Source organism: Amborella trichopoda, chromosome 12 (assembly GCF_054954075.1).
Source record: "Amborella trichopoda isolate Santa Cruz 75 chromosome 12, AtrichopodaSantaCruz75HAP2 v2.0, whole genome shotgun sequence".
Classification (NCBI taxonomy): domain Eukaryota; kingdom Viridiplantae; phylum Streptophyta; class Magnoliopsida; order Amborellales; family Amborellaceae; genus Amborella; species Amborella trichopoda.
Window position 1 is genome coordinate 36,836,499 of NC_142347.1, and position 18,946 is coordinate 36,855,444.

At 38.0% G+C, this 18,946-nt stretch overlaps 1 protein-coding gene across 1 annotated transcript in view; it reads left to right on the forward strand.

Moving 5' to 3' along the window:
• The first annotated feature begins 3,380 nt into the window (after positions 1 to 3,380).
• The window catches only part of LOC18421828 (Translation elongation factor EF1A/initiation factor IF2gamma family protein), a 61,808-nt gene continuing 46,242 nt past the window's right edge, over positions 3,381 to 18,946 (forward strand). Inside the window, exons 1-6 of the mRNA XM_006826645.4 lie at positions 3,381 to 3,676; positions 5,335 to 5,397; positions 5,570 to 5,671; positions 9,530 to 9,641; positions 10,224 to 10,269; positions 10,883 to 10,954. Of these exons, the coding sequence (XP_006826708.1) occupies positions 3,526 to 3,676; positions 5,335 to 5,397; positions 5,570 to 5,671; positions 9,530 to 9,641; positions 10,224 to 10,269; positions 10,883 to 10,954 (546 nt within the window). The 5' untranslated portion in view covers positions 3,381 to 3,525. The remainder of the gene's footprint in view (positions 3,677 to 5,334; positions 5,398 to 5,569; positions 5,672 to 9,529; positions 9,642 to 10,223; positions 10,270 to 10,882; positions 10,955 to 18,946) is intronic.

Consider the following 18,946-nt stretch of genomic DNA (forward strand, 5'->3'; position numbering starts at 1 on the left):
CTATCAGTCGATGTCGCCAATATGATGCTTGATTTCTGAATCATGCTGCCTATGCCAGTAGTAGATTTACTCTGAACTACTTTCTCTGGTCAGGTACCGCTATCGAAAAAATATTAGAAGAACAAGTGAGAATTATCTTGACCCAGAACATCTGCACAAAAAATATTGTCAAATAAAAAATAATGAATTTCATTGCAAACTTCTTACATGGCCAATCTTAATGGACCATTATCAGGCACTGTTGGTGGTCGATATTTAGTGGAGTCTAACTAAATAGGTATGTTTAATACGTAAATAGCAATGGGAGAAGACCCTTTCACCATATTTACAATGTCGTCATCATTGTCAATATATATTATATTATTGTTACTTAGTAACCGTGGGTTAATGTCCCTAATAATCATGGTACTTGAGGCATAATTTGTTATTTTTTACAAGTGAGCATTTACTTCGTTGAAGGATGGGATTCACCAAAAAAAATATAAACTTTAGGTCACCACCAATAGAAAATATGTCTATCATTAGAAGTCTCTTGAAAGAACCACCAAATTGTAAAGTGATTTTCACTTTGTTGTCACCCATTATTGGTGCGTGCAAGCCCAAACAGTGCTAAGCGATTTTCAATTTCAGATGGCAACAAATATGAAATGAACATTATTTGAATCAATAACACATTAGAAGATAGAAATGCATGTATAAATGTTTCAAAATATTTATATATAAAGAAGAGGTTGCATTACATAGGGACATTAGATTGCAATACAGATGCCGTAATATAAATATAGATCTAAAACTTATTTATGCAATATTTTAAACAAAAAAATTACAATGGCCAACCCAATTACATCAATTACTATAGAAAAAACAATGTAATATTGAAATGTTGCCATCACACATCCAAGGAAATATAATTAAACGCTTGATGATTTTGATGACATACGTATAAAATGGTGTTGGTGTGTATAGTTCATACTAACGGATTGAGAAATAGTTCTCAGAAACCTCGTTCAGAGATTGACAAATAGAAGGAGATGATAGAAAATGGATGAGAGATTTAGAGAGAGAGAGGAGGATAAGGAAGAGAGAGAGAGGATGCTAAAGAAGAGAGAGAGAGAGGAGATGAGGCTAAGGAAGAGAGATGCGGGGTTAGAGAGAGTGGGATGGGAAGATAGGGTCTTATGGAAGAAAATCATAGAAATGAAAGAGAAAAATGCAAGAGTTTAATCACAGTTCGTTTTGTACCGTAGAAATCATTCCACAGTATTAAGGTACTTTAAGTACCATAATACATTTTATGTTCATTACTGCACTTAAAGTATCGTGATGCCTCAAGACTTTTAAGTTAGATAGTATCGCGGTATTTCGAGTATCATAATAAGGCTCTGCGTTATTACAGTTTTTAAAATACGTAGTAATTACGGTACTTAAAGCACCGTAATGCTAGGGCTTTACAGTAATACGACTACTGTAAATGCTATTTTGGTAAAAAAATACCAAAATTGAAGAAAAATATTGTGGAGGAGATTTATGAAAGTTAACGTTTTTTTTTTTTTTTTTTTCCAATTAGGCAAAAATTAAGGTATATTTATGATAATTTCCCTATTATTAAGAACACGGTTTCTATGAGTCCATGTAGAAATGATTTACCTCTTAAAAATCTATTTTGAGATGGGTTTTTTAACCTTACTTTTGAAGATATGTAATATTTATTATGGAGATCAATAATATGAAAAAAATTAAATAAAATTTGAAAATTAAAAATAATAATTCTATTAATAAAATATTTGGACTATTAGTTTGAATTAGTTTTAGATGGACCCCATGTTTGCATTCATCTTTAAGATTGTTGCTTTGTACCTCGTGGACCACAAATGTAGAATTGCAGTCCCATCATATGAAACAATTTTCTATTATCTACTATATATTTTATATTAAGCAAAAGGATATATGCACTATTTCAATGACATGTGTCTCACTCCCTACTATTAAAAATAACAAGAGTGTAATTGTAATAATTTATTGAATATTATATTTATTACACAAATAACTACAGTTATAGATTGTATTATTATAAATGGAACTATATATTAATAAGAATATTATTATATTCCACAATATTTTTTTTATTTTCGGAGATGATTTTGGTCAACATTATAAATGTCATTAGTATATATACATGAATAATATAATTCGTTTGGTATAACGATATTAAATGTAGTTCGATTAGTTATAGATACAAACATTATACTATACTACTACAATTTTAATTAAATAATATTAATCTATTGTTCTAAGTTTTTCATATCAATCTATTTTTATAACATATAAATAATTCTATAATATAAATTTATTTTTATAGGTAATAAATATTACTATAATTAAATTAATAATCATAATAATATATTTTTTATGTTACTTAATTTGATATATTTAAATTTTATGTGTTATTTAGCATAGCGCATAAATAATTTATTCATTTACTAAATTTATGTCGATTCAATTAAATTGTATTTCAATCATTGTTATTTATTCATGAAAAATATTTCATCTCTCTTTCTCTATAAAAAGTAATTTATCTTTTGATTTCTCCATATATGTGTGAGAAACTATTATTTTTATTTTATTGTGGAATTTATTTTAAATTTTGTTTTATTTTAGATTTTGTAACTTTATTTTACTTATAAAATAGCATTAAAAAAAATATTACATGCATAACAGTTTAATACACTTGTCATGCAAGTGCATGCTACTAGTTAAATACTTATACGAAAAATCTTTATATAAGGTTGCAACTTGTTGAAGTAAGGTGCACCTCAAAAATCCTACGGTGGAGTGTTCCGGTTTAGGAGAACCCCCGAACTGATAATCTCAACTTTGAGATGAATGGATATGAAAAAGAAAAAGAATTTCAAATCCAAAAAAAGTGCAAATTAGAACAAGTTATCTAGACCGTCTATTTTCAAGATTTATGTATTTCTTGATCTAGTCTACCATTTTTGAAATATTAAATTTTATAACCATAGGATAAAAAGATATTAAATTTTTTAACCACAGGATAAAAAGAGGTTTTGAAGCGTTCATAAGGTTTTCACACACTCTAAATGGGTATGCCTTACTTCTGTAGTTATAAGGGGGGCAACCTTCTACAAAACTCACCCATACTTATATTATATTATCTCTGTGGCCTTTTTTTTTTTTCTTGCACAAAACGTGATTATGGGTTAAAAAGAAATTGCCGCGAAATCTTCTGGGGAGTGGGGATCCAAGACATACTTCGACCCGTTTAACTTGTTAATGCCTCTATTCTGGCCAGCCTTTCCTATGGTGTTTTGGTGCGCCTCTCTTTACTCAGTATAAGAATAGGGATTAGCGCTCAGCGTGGGATCTCTCTCTCTCCTACTTTCTCAGCCCTATCTCTGTCTAAGCTTCTCTCTCTCCTGCTTTCTCAGCCCTTTCTCTCTCTAAGCTTCTCTCTCCTGCTTTCTCAGCCCTTTCTCTCTCTAAAGGGCGCACAGATCCACCGCCATGGAAGAGGTCCGAGAGCAGCCCAACTCTGGACCAGGAAACCTTGTGGATGGCGAACCTGATGACTGGAGTAAGGAAGTAGACGCCTTGGAAGAGGACCACCAACCGTCTTCTGCAGATCCATCCATGGATACGCCACCTCCTCCTCAAGGTACACCCTTTTGAAATTGAGATTAGTCTTTTTTTGTATGCCATCATCTAGGGTTTTTCTCTCTCATCATCTACAAGTTTACCATGTGATTTCCTGGTAGGTTTTTCTATGACGTGCTTTTCTGCGAGTGGCTAAGCGTCATTTTTAATCATGGATTTTTTTGATGAGAGGATGGTTTTCTTTTTTCCCTGTGCTTTGGTTGTTAGAAACAAATGATTATTGCCTTTTGTATTTTAGTAATTTTTTTTCTCTCTTTCATAAGTCCACCTAATGAAAATTCCAATTTGTTCAAGGTAACCGGTTTGAAGATATTTGTGCTTGAATTATTCTCCTTGAGCTTTGGGCCCTTTTATTAGATTGATTGGGCTTATATTTGCATTGTGATAGAGGATCAGCTACCTTTGGGACTATCAATTATTCTAAGTGGTGTTAATTTGATAGTTGGGTAGTCATTCCTAGTGTGCATTGTCTAATTTTCTTAGGCCCTTAGTTCTTGTGTGTTTTAGCTTGGTTGAATTGGTATTTAGTTTGATGGTTTTCCCATTGCTTACCTGAATGGAAAGTGTGCTCTTAGGGCATTTTTGCAAAGGTAATAAAATAGTACTTCAGTGGTCAGTTTGCTCAACTGATGCATTTCTGAAACACTACCGAAGAGGTATTTTGGATAACACTCCTTAAGATATTCAATAAGATGTTTTTATCTAACATGTGTGCTACTTTCAGTTGAAGTATTTTATGTCAATCCATAAATACCTAGAAACTAGTTTTTGTCATCCAACAGTTGCCCATGGTGCAATATCCTTCTTCTACTTCATTTTTTTTTGGGGCAATATCCCCATAGTTATATACTTTAAGAAAATCTTACATAGTCTTCCCATTAAACTATAACTGAATCGGCAGGTGTACAATGATTAGTGTACTCCCAGATCATAATCAATGTTTGACATCTTATAAAATTTTTCTTGTGAAGTGCTAGAGAAAAATTCCCTCCTAATGAAGCTGGATGTGGGTCTAACAAAGGAGAGACCAACTCCTTGTTTGATGTCAGTGATTCTAAGATATCTCTTCGCTGTTGTGCTGCTCTCAGTTTGAGGATTGAGTTTTTGGCTAATTAAGGTTTTAGTGGTTGATGGTTGTCTCTCAGTTTGGGATTGAGGTTTTGGCAAGCCTGGTACAACAGCAATACATTGATTGATTTTAGAACTTTTTTTACCTTCAATTTTGTTATAGTAAGAAGAAAAACCTCTAATGCTGCTCTTTTCATTTGTTGTCTGAACCGATGAAGGACAAGTAGTGCCCTTAAGTGGAAGCTTCTTTTCATGCTCCTCTTGTTGGTTAATGTACCCTTGTGTTTGCATCCTAACCGTTTTTTACTGTTGTTAGGTGCTATATCCTATCCCTTTCCTTTTTTCTTGGGTAGGTCATCTTGGTTTGCAAGATAAAGGTTCCAACACAAGATTTATCTAATCGAAAACTGGTTTTCTCACTTTACTATGGGCTATGTGTTTATTTAAAATCATTCTATATTTATTTAAACCAATAAATGACAATTAATATTAGTCATGACTATTCGGAATTTTTTGGCTTGAATGATGATAAAATTATATCATTTTCTTGGCTGATTTATATTGCTATATGGTTCTCATGTTGGGTTTCAGATAACAACGTTGATATTCAGTCAAGCTTACAGACATTAACATTGCAGGATTCTGAACCGAAAGGTATTTTGTGATGTTTCAAAACCTTCATTTGTTACATATTTTAATCTGTATTAGGGAAGGCATGTGAAAAAGAATGTCTTCCTTATATATCATGGCTTTTTTTGTTCTTAACATGACATTCACAGTCAAATCACATTTGCACTCTCTTTTTGATATTGTTGTTTAATTTCAGTGCAAGATATGGAGATGTCTGCTGCGGGAGGGCAGGAAGTGATGCAGGACCCAGAACTGACCAAGAAACGACACCTGAATGTTGTTTTCATCGGCCATGTTGGTGAGATGCTAATAATTCTGAAATTGTGGCTTGCCACATCATATATATGCACATGTTGCGCGCACACAAATATCAGACTTATACTTACCAATGCTTACATACACTTATGTGAAAACTTTGAAGGGCTTAAGAAGTATTTATCAACATATAACCTTTATCAAGCAGAAAAAAAAATGAAATCTCATTTATCCAAATATCTCATGTGTGCATTTAAGCACTTTTAGCTCTACCACTATCTATAATAAGTAATAACTACTTGTGACCACATATGTAATTTTAGCATTATGAATGAGAAAGTATACAATGTTCACATGACCACAACTATACGGCTTTATAAGGGTCACGACTGTCCAATTTATGGGCTGGCCAATATTGGAGAGTGGGATATGCTCAAAATGAGATTAATTCAATTGTATGTACGTCTCTCTCCATCACTGACGTATCCATTGATTGGCTATTTATGACCCTTATAACCTCATATATTTCATGGTCAAGTGGATCATACTATAGTTTCCCTTCATTAACATCTTATGATACACTCATATTTAATGTTCACTTGGTAGTTCCCTTTGTATTTGAGGAGGCCATTTGTTCACGTGAAAGTTGCTACCAAACCATGCTTGGTCGAATTGTGCCACTGGCTAGTTTACTATTGGGCTACTCATCCCCTAGATTATTATCACAGAGTTATATCCCGTCAGTATATCCTTTCTTAAATCCACAGATGTGATATCTGATCTTGTTCCCCTGGCTTATTGGGCTGTAAATTACTGAAGGAGCTCTGCCAACTGTTTCTTTTCTTCATAGTCGAATAGGTCTTTAATTTATTTATTTATCAATCTAATGAAGGTTTGAGTTTATCTCATGATGAGTTATAAGTTTGGGCTAGTTCTAGTGAGGTCATCATTTTACTCAATTAGAACTTGCTTGGGAAATTTTGTGGGAGTGTCTTCTTTGAGATATGAATAGGATTATATGCTCCCTTTTGAGCAAATTGTACCTTTGCTCCCTCCAGTAAAACCCCTAGCAAGGAGTACTTTTTGGATCCCAATTCCGGAAGTGTAACTTACTCAACCTGGTGTCCTTGACTAAAATTCTATGCACATTCTTAAAGTGCCTGAAATCATCACATCCTAGGATTGGACACAATCCAATTTTTGGATGGTCAGGTCTAGGTGTTTAGGAACTCAAAATCCTTCTCTTCTTTCGGTTGAAAATACTGATATGGTGATTGTATGGTGAATCTGAAAATTCAGATCAAGAGAATCCTCTTGGTCTTTTGCCCAACAGAGCAATCGTAAGCTTCATTCTTGTGAGGGCATAGTGTACATGCCATTTGAGATATATATTTGTTATGTAGCATTTAATGACTCCAATCATCTTATGTTCTTTCACAAGATGGATTACATTTAGAATTTAAATGAACATATGCATATAATTATATCATGTATCATTTATAAATGTCATTTGACATCGATTATGAGTGAAAGATGTGGCTATGTGGAACTCAAGGTGTTAAATTCAAAAACGTTTCTTTTACTTTTATTGGAAATACCTGAATTCTACTTACATGGGCCATATATGTTGCTGTAAATTAAAATAATACCCTAGATACAACCAAGGATCTTTATTTTTACTGCCAAAAGAAATACAAATTATCTAGGAGCTTTAAACTAACTTCTACTGTAAATTTTAGTAGAAAATAAGTTTCTGAAAATTTATAGAAAAATAAGAAGTAATACTGAAAATTAATTAAAACTTTACAAGAACATGCATGGAGTTACCATCACAGGTCTTGGCACACCCCACACCTGATTCCCTAACCGATGGTGCACTTTTACTCCTTCAGGTGTTGTGGAAATTTTGAGATAGGGAAGTTTTGTAGGCAGTACTTCTTTTTTTTTGGGTTTTTTTTAGAGAGCTCAAAAACAACTACGGTTTATAGAAGCCCTATGGAATAAAATAGGGTTGAACTTATGAGTTGATTTCTCTCTAGGTTGGGTGTCTCCCTTCTTTTCTCCAAAATACAACTTGCCTTTCTTTTTGATTTTGAAGATCCTCCTTTTCTTTCTTTTAATAGCAGCTACTCAAATAAGGAGAGAGAAAGAGAGAGTAGCGTGACACTCTCTAAGAGGAGAGAGGGTAGCATGAAGAGTAGGAGAGAGGGTAGCGTGAAGAGTAGGAGAGAGAGGATGGCGTGATACAAAAATAGGAGAGAGGGTGGCATGAGAGAGAGAGATCTTAGGGCATCAGAGAAATCTTTTTTGTAGTGAGAGAGGGGCTAACATTTTGTTTAAATAGAAACAATCTATTTCTTATTTTGAATATGATTCTATTTTAAGCATGTCTTATCCCATTTCCAGCTAGACCTTTAGGATAATTAGGAAATCTGTGGGGTGAGAGAGATTTAATAAGAGCCATCCATCTCATAAATTAGCCATCATGATTTTGGGTGGAAAAATAAGAACCTTATCCTTTTAGATTTTGACTGAAGCCCAACTCCTATTTAAATTTGAAATACAATTAAATTTTAAACATTGTCTAGATCTCCCATAATCAATGAAGTTTTGAATTTTAAATAACTCCCATTAGAATAGGAACCAAATCTTATTTAAAATTAAGAGATTTCATATTTGATCTTTAGCTAGTTTAATTTTTAAACAATATCAAGAGAATGGGGCGTGCCCCCCAATTCCTAAACAAGTGACGTGCCCCTTATTCTTAAAATGGTGGCATGCCGTATTCTTAAAAAAATTTGAACTAATTTTAAGAAAGTGGGGTGTGCCCCCTTTTTCCCCAAAAAAGTGGCATGCCCACTTTTTGTTAAAACAATAGGGTGTGGTTCCCGTATGGATGACATGTGGTCCCACTTTAAAAAGCACACACACATATGAGGGGTTGGATCTTTGGTCCCACGTGTGTTATTTTAAGTTCTTACAATTTCATAAATACCCTTTTGATGAAAATTACAACAGAAAAATACTTTAAATTATAGAAAAACTATTTAAAAATTATAAAAAAATTTATAATACGAAAATAAAATGAGTGGATTGGTACCAATGGGTCAAAATTAGCGACAATATCGACACTCCACAATCTTAGAAACCATAATCCAGTATTGTTTTCTTATCCAACCCAACAAAGACCCATGACCCACAGTTTCAAAGCAAGGGCTCATGATTGGTTTGTCAAAGTTGGAATATAAACAGTGGGACCATGATCGTGGAATGTGGATTTCAGTTCCCATTTTTAAGAGCAAGTCTGGAACTTGTCACCACAGTGCAATAAAGGGGCTCTGTCTATGCACATGTACATGTATCTCGTTATAGGGATGCTTCCCAGTAATACAACTGTCATGTGTACATGTTGTGTGGAAGTTTGTTGAGGCTTTGGCCTTTGCACTTGTCACTACAGTGCAATAAAGGGGCTCTGTCTATGCACATGTACACGCATCCAACTATGGAGCTGCTTCCCAATAATACAACTGTCATGTGTACATGTTGTGTGGAAGTTTGTTGAGGCTTTGGCTTTTGCTCTCACAGGACAGCAACCGCATACAGGAGATCACATAGCTCTTTTGGCCTACAAACATTATCCCTGGGCATATCTCTGACCTCAACAAAGGCTGACCGACTGCAAATCTTTATCGGTTGTGCCACATGCCCAGGGGTAAGGGTTTTGGACATGACTGGGGTCATAAACCGCCCAACCCTTGGTCAGTCAACACATACTCCCATTGAAGTGCATATTCTACTATACAATATTATATTTACAAGCTCTTTAGGCCTTTAAAGGCCACAAAAACCCAACAATGAGCACTCCTGTGGTTTCCTGAGTGTGCATCTTTATGCTGTGCAGATGCTGGTAAGTCAACAACGGGAGGGCAAATACTTTTCCTCAGTGGCATGGTTGATGATAGAACAATCCAGAAATATGAGAAAGAGGCGAAAGACAAGAGTCGAGAAAGTTGGTAAGTGCTGCTAAATTTTCTCTACATTATGAGGGGCAATTGATTTTCATGCGGTTTTTGTGTTATGATGTTACTTGTGTAAGTTGCATTGCTTTCATGATGAAGCTTTCAACTAAATATGATTAGGATTCTCATTGCATTCCTACCATATATTTTGGCTCCTGCCATAAGTTAAGTTGCATTGCTTTAATGATCAAGCTTTCACTAATCATGATTTAGATTCTCATTGCATTCCAACCATGTATTTTCTCTCCTGTATTTTTTTCTCTCCTGAATTTCAATATGCACAATATTTGTTGCCTTCAAAGCTTGTGATGAGTCTTATTGTCGTTGGTGTCTTTCATTTTATAAGATCCAAAATTTAATGCCTCTTTCTACATATTATGTTGTCTATGAAGTAAATCTACTGGTTTTGGCATGGGCTGCTGGGTCCTGTGTATGCTGTGTAATGTGCATGAATATATTCAGAAATAGCAGAAGGGAAAATTTGCCTTCTACATATGATGCAGAAGTTTATCTTTATCAGTTGTTCTTTTGGTTGATTTCCTACGATTGTGAAACAAATTTTCCTTTCATTTTAAGGTACATGGCATACATCATGGACACAAATGAAGAAGAGCGTATAAAGGTATGCTCTGAAATGCTTTTGCACGCTGTTTCCTGGTTTCACATACTTTGTTTAGGATGAGCACATTTTATCCTATCCTGGCTGTTGTTTATCTTTTCTTTTGTACAGTAATGCTTCTCATATATCGTGCTGCTCCTATAACACTTTACATATCTTGATGGAGTTCCTTTTTCTGGATTCTCGAATACTTGTTGCCTTCCATCTATGCATGATGTCCATTTAGTTGCATTCCTGATGTCATTTGACGTGATCTTCATTTAAGATTCAATAGCCAAATAAAGTGAGAAACTAGTCCCTTTTAAAAATGATCTTGCCAATCTATATGTCATCATACTAAATTTGCTGCATGATGTTTCATGATAGTGCCTAATGTCTGGATTTTTTCTGCACATAATATCTAAACATATGGTGGATGGATTTTCTTATATTTACTGATTTGCTTTACTTTTATTTGATGTTTTAATGGCCAAGGAATTTTGCTTGTTCCAATGCGAGTGCAAATGCTTCTCTCTCTCTCTCTCTCTCTCTCTCTCTCTATCTTCCCCCCCCCCCCTCCCCCCCCTTTCTGTAATTATGCAGTTAGAAATAAACCTTGGTCTGTTTGTTATCACAGGGAAAGACAGTGGAGGTTGGACGAGCACATTTTGAAACAGAGACTACACGATTTACAATTTTGGATGCTCCGGTATTTTTTTCTTTCCTAATTTGGACTATATTTTACTGGTTATGGTAATTGAGTTTGTTGTTTTCTTTTATTTTTCTACATATTGACTGGTTTTAGTAATCAATTTCTACATATTTCTTATGGATATGGGAATCTTAAGAATTTGGAAGGGTGCTAATGTGAGGTGCAATTTCGTTTACCTCGTTGTGTTCTTTATTGTGAATTATGGATGCTTAAACTTTCCATGTGCGACTTCTTTCTGCTCATCATCTCTTGTCAAGTCATTGCTGGAGTCTATAGACCTTGGATTAGCCTTCTATATGATTGTCTCTTGTCACTCAAAGCAATTGCTTGGGGCTTTACTTTTTGGTGGAACAAGCTTGCTATATCGATTTTTAGTTGGATCTTTATTAACCATACATGTGGTAAATTTTCTGATCATATCAGGGAAGATACTGGTCGCATTTTAATTTGGATGGTGTCTGCCGTATATCTTATGCATTTCCATACATTTGCTCAATAGTTTTTATCTTTTTTTTTTAGATAATGATTGACTGTATGGTGACACCACATGCCCCTTGTGGGCAGCCCAGTCTGGGTGCTCAGGAAGGCATGGGTAGCAAAAGAGAAAGAAAAAAAGAGGAGAGAATGACTTGAAAGTTGTGGCTATGTGGAACTTAAGGTAATAAATGCAAAAATTTCCTTTTTAACTTTAATTAATATACCTGAATTCCATTTACATGGGCCACAAAACAGTGCCATAAATTAAAAATAAAACCATGAATACAACTTAGGACCTTTCTTTTTATTTCCAAAGTAAATTAAACACAACCCAGGAATAATATCCAGTCTTTGAGTATGAATTTAAGTACCATAAAGACGAGAAGGCCCCACTCCTAAGCAAGACGATTATTCCTTCGTGGCTTCCGATTGCTCGCTGTTCCTGGAAAATACAGAAAGTATGCATATATGACTGAAGTTAAATAAAAACAGCCTGGAAGACTTACTTGATCATGCCTAGGGCTACCCCCACAGTACTTGATACACGCCACACCCGATTCCTTGACTGATGGCATACTTTTGCCCCTTTTAATTTTGCTAGAATTTCAGAGATGGGAAGATTTCATTGGCAATCCCCCTTACTCTAGGGTTTTAGAGAGCATGGAGACCTAACTAGGGTTTGTAGGAACCCTTAGGAATGAATTAGGGCTGGGTATACCCTTTTTTCTTCTCCAAACAGCAAAACCCCAATTAGGGTTTCAATGTGCCACCCTTATCTTATCAATTTTTAGGTTGCATATGACCCTTTTTGAAAGGGAGGAGAGAGAAAACAAGGAATTTTCGTGAGAGATTTGGTGCATGGAGTAGAGAAAAATATGTATATAGGGAGAGAGGGGCTCAATGGTGTTTAAATAGAAAGAATTCCTTCTCCTATTTGGATTAGAATTCCTTCTTTAGGTATTACTGATCCAATGACATAGCTTGACCAATAGGAATTTAGGAAATCTGTGGGGTGAGAGAACAAATCTGAGCCATCCATCCCACAAATCAACCATCATAATTTTGGGAGGATTATTAGGAAGCTTTAACATTATCCCTTTATAATTTGAACCAAGTCCAACTTCTAAATTAATCGGATTATTTCCAATTTATATTTTCCTATTATCTTTTTCTAAATTTGTAGGAAGTCGAAGATAATTTTTATTTAGTCAAAACAAACTCCCACAAAGCTAGGACACAATCTTCTCTTTTAAAGGATTATTTTGACATAACTAACTTCAAAAAAAAAAACAATACCACTTAAAAATAAGTGGGCATGCCACCCCTATGGGCCTCAAGCGGGCCCCATAGGCTACACGTCCAACCCATATGAGGGTGGTAGATATGTGGGGCTGGATCCAAGGACCCCACATGTGCCCTTCCTTATTCTAAAAATTTGAAAAATACCCTTTTCAAAAATTTTACAACATAAATAAATAAAAAAACTGAAAAATTTCTAAAATTCACAAAAACATTTATAATACCAAAACTAGAATATTTAGAAGTGAACATGTACCAATGGGTCAAAATAAGTGATTATAAGGGAAGTCCACTACGATTCACAACTATCTTCTCAAACCAACTCAACAAAGACCCATGACCAGCTTTTTGTAGGGCTTGTCAAAGTTTATTTTGTTCGATAATGTGAACTTTTGTATTGTTGAAGAAAGGATAGTACAGTATAAAGTTTCTTCGGGAGATCCCTCTAGACGGGACTCTCGGTACAAAAAATTCAGTAGCCCCTGTACAGTAATTGGGTTATAAGGTAGGGCTTGTCAAAGTTAGCTCAATAATGAGTGGAACCTTGATCTTGGAATATGGATTTTTGTTCCCCTCTTTAAGAGCAAGTCTAGCACTTGTTGTACAGTACAATAGGTGCCCTCTCTATGCACATATACATGTTTCCTTTTATAAGGATGCTTTCTGGTAAAGCAGCTGTCATATGTACATGCCATGTGGAAGTTTGCTGAGGTTTTGGCTGTTGCTCTCACAGGTCTACAACCGCACACAAGAGACTACACAGTTTTTGTGGCCTACAAACATCATTCCTGGGCATCTTTCCGACCTCAACAAGGGATGACCCAATGTAAACCCTTCTTGGTAGTGTCACATGCCCAGGGGTAAAGGTTTTGGATATAACCAAGGCCATTTCAAGCACTTTTGATGAGCTTACGTGCCAACCGCCCAACACTTGGTCAATCAGCACACGCACTCTCATTGCAATGCATAATCAATTATAAATATCATTTTTTTTACAAGCTCTCCAACCCTTTAAAGGCCATAAACCCCAACATGACTTTCTCCATGTTTGAGCCAATTGATTCTAGACCTTTGGTAGTAGTAGATGTCTTTCTGTTTTAGGGCTACAAAAGAGATTGGTTCGGGCTTCAATTCTTTGAGCCTGTTCGGTCTCGGACCAAGGCTTGAATTATACTAAGGTATCCAATTCTAGAAACTTGGAATTAAGTGTTAAAATCAGAAGTTTGGGGTTGTTGGGGTTGGAATTCTCCAAAGATTGAGAGAGAATTTAAGGAGTTACGGTTTTTTGGTGAGATTGAATCCTGCCCAACCAAAGACATTGAAGGAAGACCACCATTGGTGAATGTTTGTGCAAACTTCATTTCCTTTATCCATTGAAGCTTGAATGTAAAAGGTTTGTTAGGTCTTGGGGCACGGTGGGTGTCTAGGAGGATAGGCTTGTGATTGGATGTTGTTTTAGGTAAGTCACATGAGAAGACCCTAGGAAAATAGACTCCCAAGTGTTTGAGAGTAGAAAGTGATCACGTTTGGTTAGGAGAGGGTCTACCATGTCGTTAGACCATGTATAAGAACTTCCTTAGAGGAATATTGAGGAGAGAGTTGTTTCAATGAAGTCTGAGAAATCTCTTATGCAGGGTGTAGACCTCCTCCATTTGTTCTCTCTTGGGTCCACCTGATTACATTAAAGTCTCCTTCAAGGGCTCAATGGACCGACGAGTTGGAGATTACGATTGTAGTTTCAAGCAATGGTCCCTTCTAGGGATCGGGGAGTTTGTATCATGAACAAAGGGGGCCTTCCATAGGAGGCTAGCAGAGGTTTTAGGGAAAGTGAGATTGACGAAGAAAGATCTAACCAAGAGGATGATAAATAGTGGAGAGTAGGGTCCCAAAGAACCCACATACCCACCGCCTCTATGGCCTCCCACTCGCAAGGCCTTTGCCCCCAGATTGCCCTTGCTTCCGATAGTCTAGACTTGGGGAGTTTTGTTCATATGATGGCAATTGCTTTTGGCTGATAGGTCTGAATCGAAGCCGTCACTACGTTGTTCTTAAGATGGTTACCCAGGCCCTTAATGTTCCAAACTTGGATCTTCATTTCAGATAGTTGGGAGGTTGGAGGATTTTCCTCCTATTCCTCCCTCGCGGAGGATCTAGAGGGAGGCTAGGTTGGGGCGGTGGGTCTGGAAAGGGGGTAGACCGGTCATAATTACTATCACAGACAAGGTTGATTAACCCATTTGTGCCCTTGCCTCCCCTGGAGGTGTTCTTTACCGAGGTCTGTTTTGCCTGCTCCTTGAGCACCATTGTGAGATTAGAAATTGCGTTGTCATAGAGGAACCTGATGTCTCAAAGCATTTGTCCACGTTAGGCTCGCCTCTGTTGTTCCTTGCTATTTCTTGGGGGTCAGCAATACTGGAGATTGAATGTCTAAATGGAAGTCATCCTCGTCCTGATGTCTTATGGGGGGGATCGGTTGGCGTCGTAGGAGAAGCCTGGCAAAGGGATTGTGGTGGTAATGCCAGCTTGAGTAGACATTAGGGAGCTCTGTTTCTACTGCTAGGGTAGTTCAGTTTGGAGGGGAGGGATGAACGGAATGTGTTGGTGTGGTTAAGTTAGGGGTGGTTATGTGAAGGAGTATTAAAGGAGGAGGGGTGGGGGAAAAGCTGTTAGGACTCCACCAGAAGAGTGGAAAGCATTGAGTGCCAATCACATTTGGAGGGGGAGAGCGATAAGGTTGTTCAATCCTGAGTTATGGTAATATTGATCAAAGTATTGAGTAAGGGTAGCCCAAAGTAAGCACTTTGGGGAGACTGGGCAGAGCGTTTATGAGATAACGAAGATAGGTGCATATTGCAGATTAGAGGCAGAAAATGGTGCGGAGGGTAGAGGGAAGCTTGTAATGTTGGATGTACTGGCCTTAAAGAGGGTTAGATGGTAGGAAGAAAGGGAGTTGCAGCCTAAGAGTGGGCCTTAGAATAGGGGAGGATGTCGGGTTTGGGATTAGAGGAGGGGGAGGGAGTTGGATGTCGAGATAGAGGAAGAGGTCAGAGGTCAAAGGAAGTGGTAACTAGAGGGGAGAATAGGGTGTTGCTTCTATCTACGAGGCATAGTGGGAGACAAGGTTGGCTATAGTATAGAGACAAAAGAGGTTGATAAATGAACAACGGGAGTAGAGGTTTGATGAGTAGAGTGAACTATTTTAGGGTAAGGAAATGTGATACTTATAGATGAGGGGTTTTGTAACAAAGATCTTGCAATTGCCAAGGGAAAATTGCTTTGAACTGGGACTAAGGAGACTGGTTGATCTCTATTTTAAGATAGGATGGGGCTCAAGAATTGAGTGGCCATCATTAACTGGGGAAGAGGAGGGGATGTTGCTTGAGTTAATCGGGGCACTTCTCTTAGTATGCGTACCAAATTTGGGGGTGGCTTTTGGGGCTCTGGACCCCCTGAAAGGGGCAATGATTGTTGTTACTAAGGTGTCTTCGAGATTGGGGAAGTAAAAGGGGGGAGGGGTCGAAGGCTTGTATTTGGGGGCACTCGTGTGTCCAAGTAGATCCCGGAGGGAAAGGGGGGGGCGGAGGGGTCGAAGGCTTGTATTTGGGGGGACTCGTGTGTCCAAGTAGATCCCGGAGGGAAAGGGGGGGGGGGGGGGGGGGGGAGGGGTTGAAGGCTTGTATTTGGGGGGCCTGTGTGTCCAAGTAGATCCTCGAGGGAAAGGGAGGGTGGATGCACAAGTTATGGGATTGGGCTGCGTGGGAACCTGCCTCACCACCTATTCCTGGCTGCTCAAGCTTGTACGAGGGAGCTCAATGTGGCCCAAGCAGTCCGTGATGGAGATGGGACAATGGAGCAGAGACTGAGGCAGCGCATGCTATGGCTGCCCTCTCAAGGATGACACTGGCAGCTAGGTGACCTTATTTGTCGAGGCACTAGAAGAGACAGGGGAGACGAGGGAGTTGGTGATGGGTTTCTCTGCCACCTGACATGGGGAGGACTACAGGTGGTTCGAGGTGGAAAGAACCACCTGTAGTTTTTTATTTTTATTTTTATTTTTTGGAGGGGGGATGGGGGTTGACACGGGTGATTCAAGCACTGATGAGGGTGATGATGCCTCATTAAATGAGGGGTCATCAGCACTAGAAAATGAGAGGTGGGTGAAGACTCATCATTTGAGAACAACTGAAGTGTTGGGTTGCAAGGGAAGGACAGGAGGGCATGTGTACTCGACAACGCACGCGAGGGTCCAAGAGTCGAAGAAAGTAATGTCTTACTAGCAGGTGAAAGGGATGGCGGATAGGGGCTAGGGAGGCGGCCATTAATGCATTGTCGGCATTACTTTAAATGGTCCTTAGGCTCTGAAGATGCCACGTGGGCCAAGGCCCACTAAATACAAGGTGAAGCTTCAAGGGTGGCACGTGGCAAGATATGAGTGTCTTGAAATTTTGCATGCTGGGACTCTTGGAAAGCATGCTGGCGGTTGGCCTATGGACTACTGATTGCTGAGTGGTCTTGATTATGGTCCGTAGTTCTCCTCCTCTTGTTGACTACTGTGGTCCACCCCTCGAGATCCACCTTGATTCGGCCATAGCTTGTGATCTCCTCATCCTCCAGGACATCGATGTCTACCAGTGACAGAATCCTCTAGAGTGGAGGAGTACTTTACTAGTTACTCTTTGGATATGAAATTTTAATCAACAGTTACCATGCCCAAAGGATCTTTGCCAAACGTTCTCCGGTGAACATTCTCAATATCGTCATAGGCTGCCCTTATCTTGCTGAAAACCTGCTGGGACCAAAGATGGACTGGGCTCCCTGAAGTTGTGACATAAATCTTGCGAAAGTTGGTGGTTCCAAGAGCTTTGACCCCATGGTGACTCTAGGTTTCTCTCCCCTAAAGATAGCTTTTGGGGTTGCGGCAGCTCCAATAAGGCAATGGGGCCTGGGAGGGCAACCGGGTAACCCCCTTGGGCAAGGGGCCGGCAGTGAACTTGCACGCATTTTAGGATGTCTCCCAACGATTTTTTATTAGCTGGCCAAAGGAGAACATAGGGGGGATGGGGCATGTGAAGAAACCTGGTCAGAGGAGAAAGCTGTCACAGCAGCTGCATATGAGAGGTGGTTTTATGGGTGGTGGTGGGTTGACAGGCCTAATTAAATGTCAATAGTTATTGTAGAGGGGGGGGGAAGGGGTAGACTTTGAATGGAGATAAGGGATGTAGGAAAGTAGGGTTGTCAGGGGAGTTCCCCTCTCAGAGGAGAGGGGAGGGGAGGTTGAAGCCATCAGTGATAGATCTAGGGGCACTTTTAAGAGTAGAGGGGCATTAAAGAGTTAAGAGGAGGCATTTCTGTATCCTAAAACTTCACCATTAATTGTTCTTCTTTACTTTTCTTTGCTTGTTTTTCTTGGTGACTCTCTATGTTGCTTTTTGAACTCTTTGTATAATATTTTTACCAAGACTCTGCTAGTGTTTCAAAAAGAAATTTCTTAGAACAACAATAATCACTGTGAGACTTTTGAATTGGAAATTTTAAGAGAAATTCCTCAAAGAATGACAGAGCACACTTCTAAAGCTTATGGATGAGCTCCAATGTCTTCCATATTGAAAAACAAGGAGGGAGTAGTGTGGAGGTCTTTGACATGATGAGAAAGGAATGGGATGAGAGGAGCCTTCTTTTGCCGCTAGAAGTTGATCCAATAGTTTAGTTTGATTTTCCCAAATATTCAGCTGCACATGTTCTTGATTTCTGTTGCCTCTGCACATCTTACATCCTTGAATCCTTTTCCCTTTTGAGGACTAAGAACTGGACTAAATTGTGGCTTTGCTTGTTGTATCTTGCAATGCATTGTACCATCAGGCTGAGGTGAAGGGCTTGTATAAATAATACATTAGAACAATCACTCTTATAGGTTCCACTAATTGATTCAAATGAAACACATCTCTACTTCTATACTCAGTAGAAATCTCACTCTTATATTTTCTAGCAAAGACATTCAATTGTCAGTTGTTACTAAATTGGCAGCAGTGAAATTTTCACTCTCATTTTTTTGAAGAACTTGTAACAATTTATTAATGAATAAAGTGCTTTTTACAAAAACCCACAAGGTGTGGGTTTAGGCAGCCCACACGGGTGCTCAGATCTGGAGAATAAAAAATCAAGCAAAAAATAATGTAAAACACCTCAAGTCTTGGAAGTTATGTTGATAGAAGA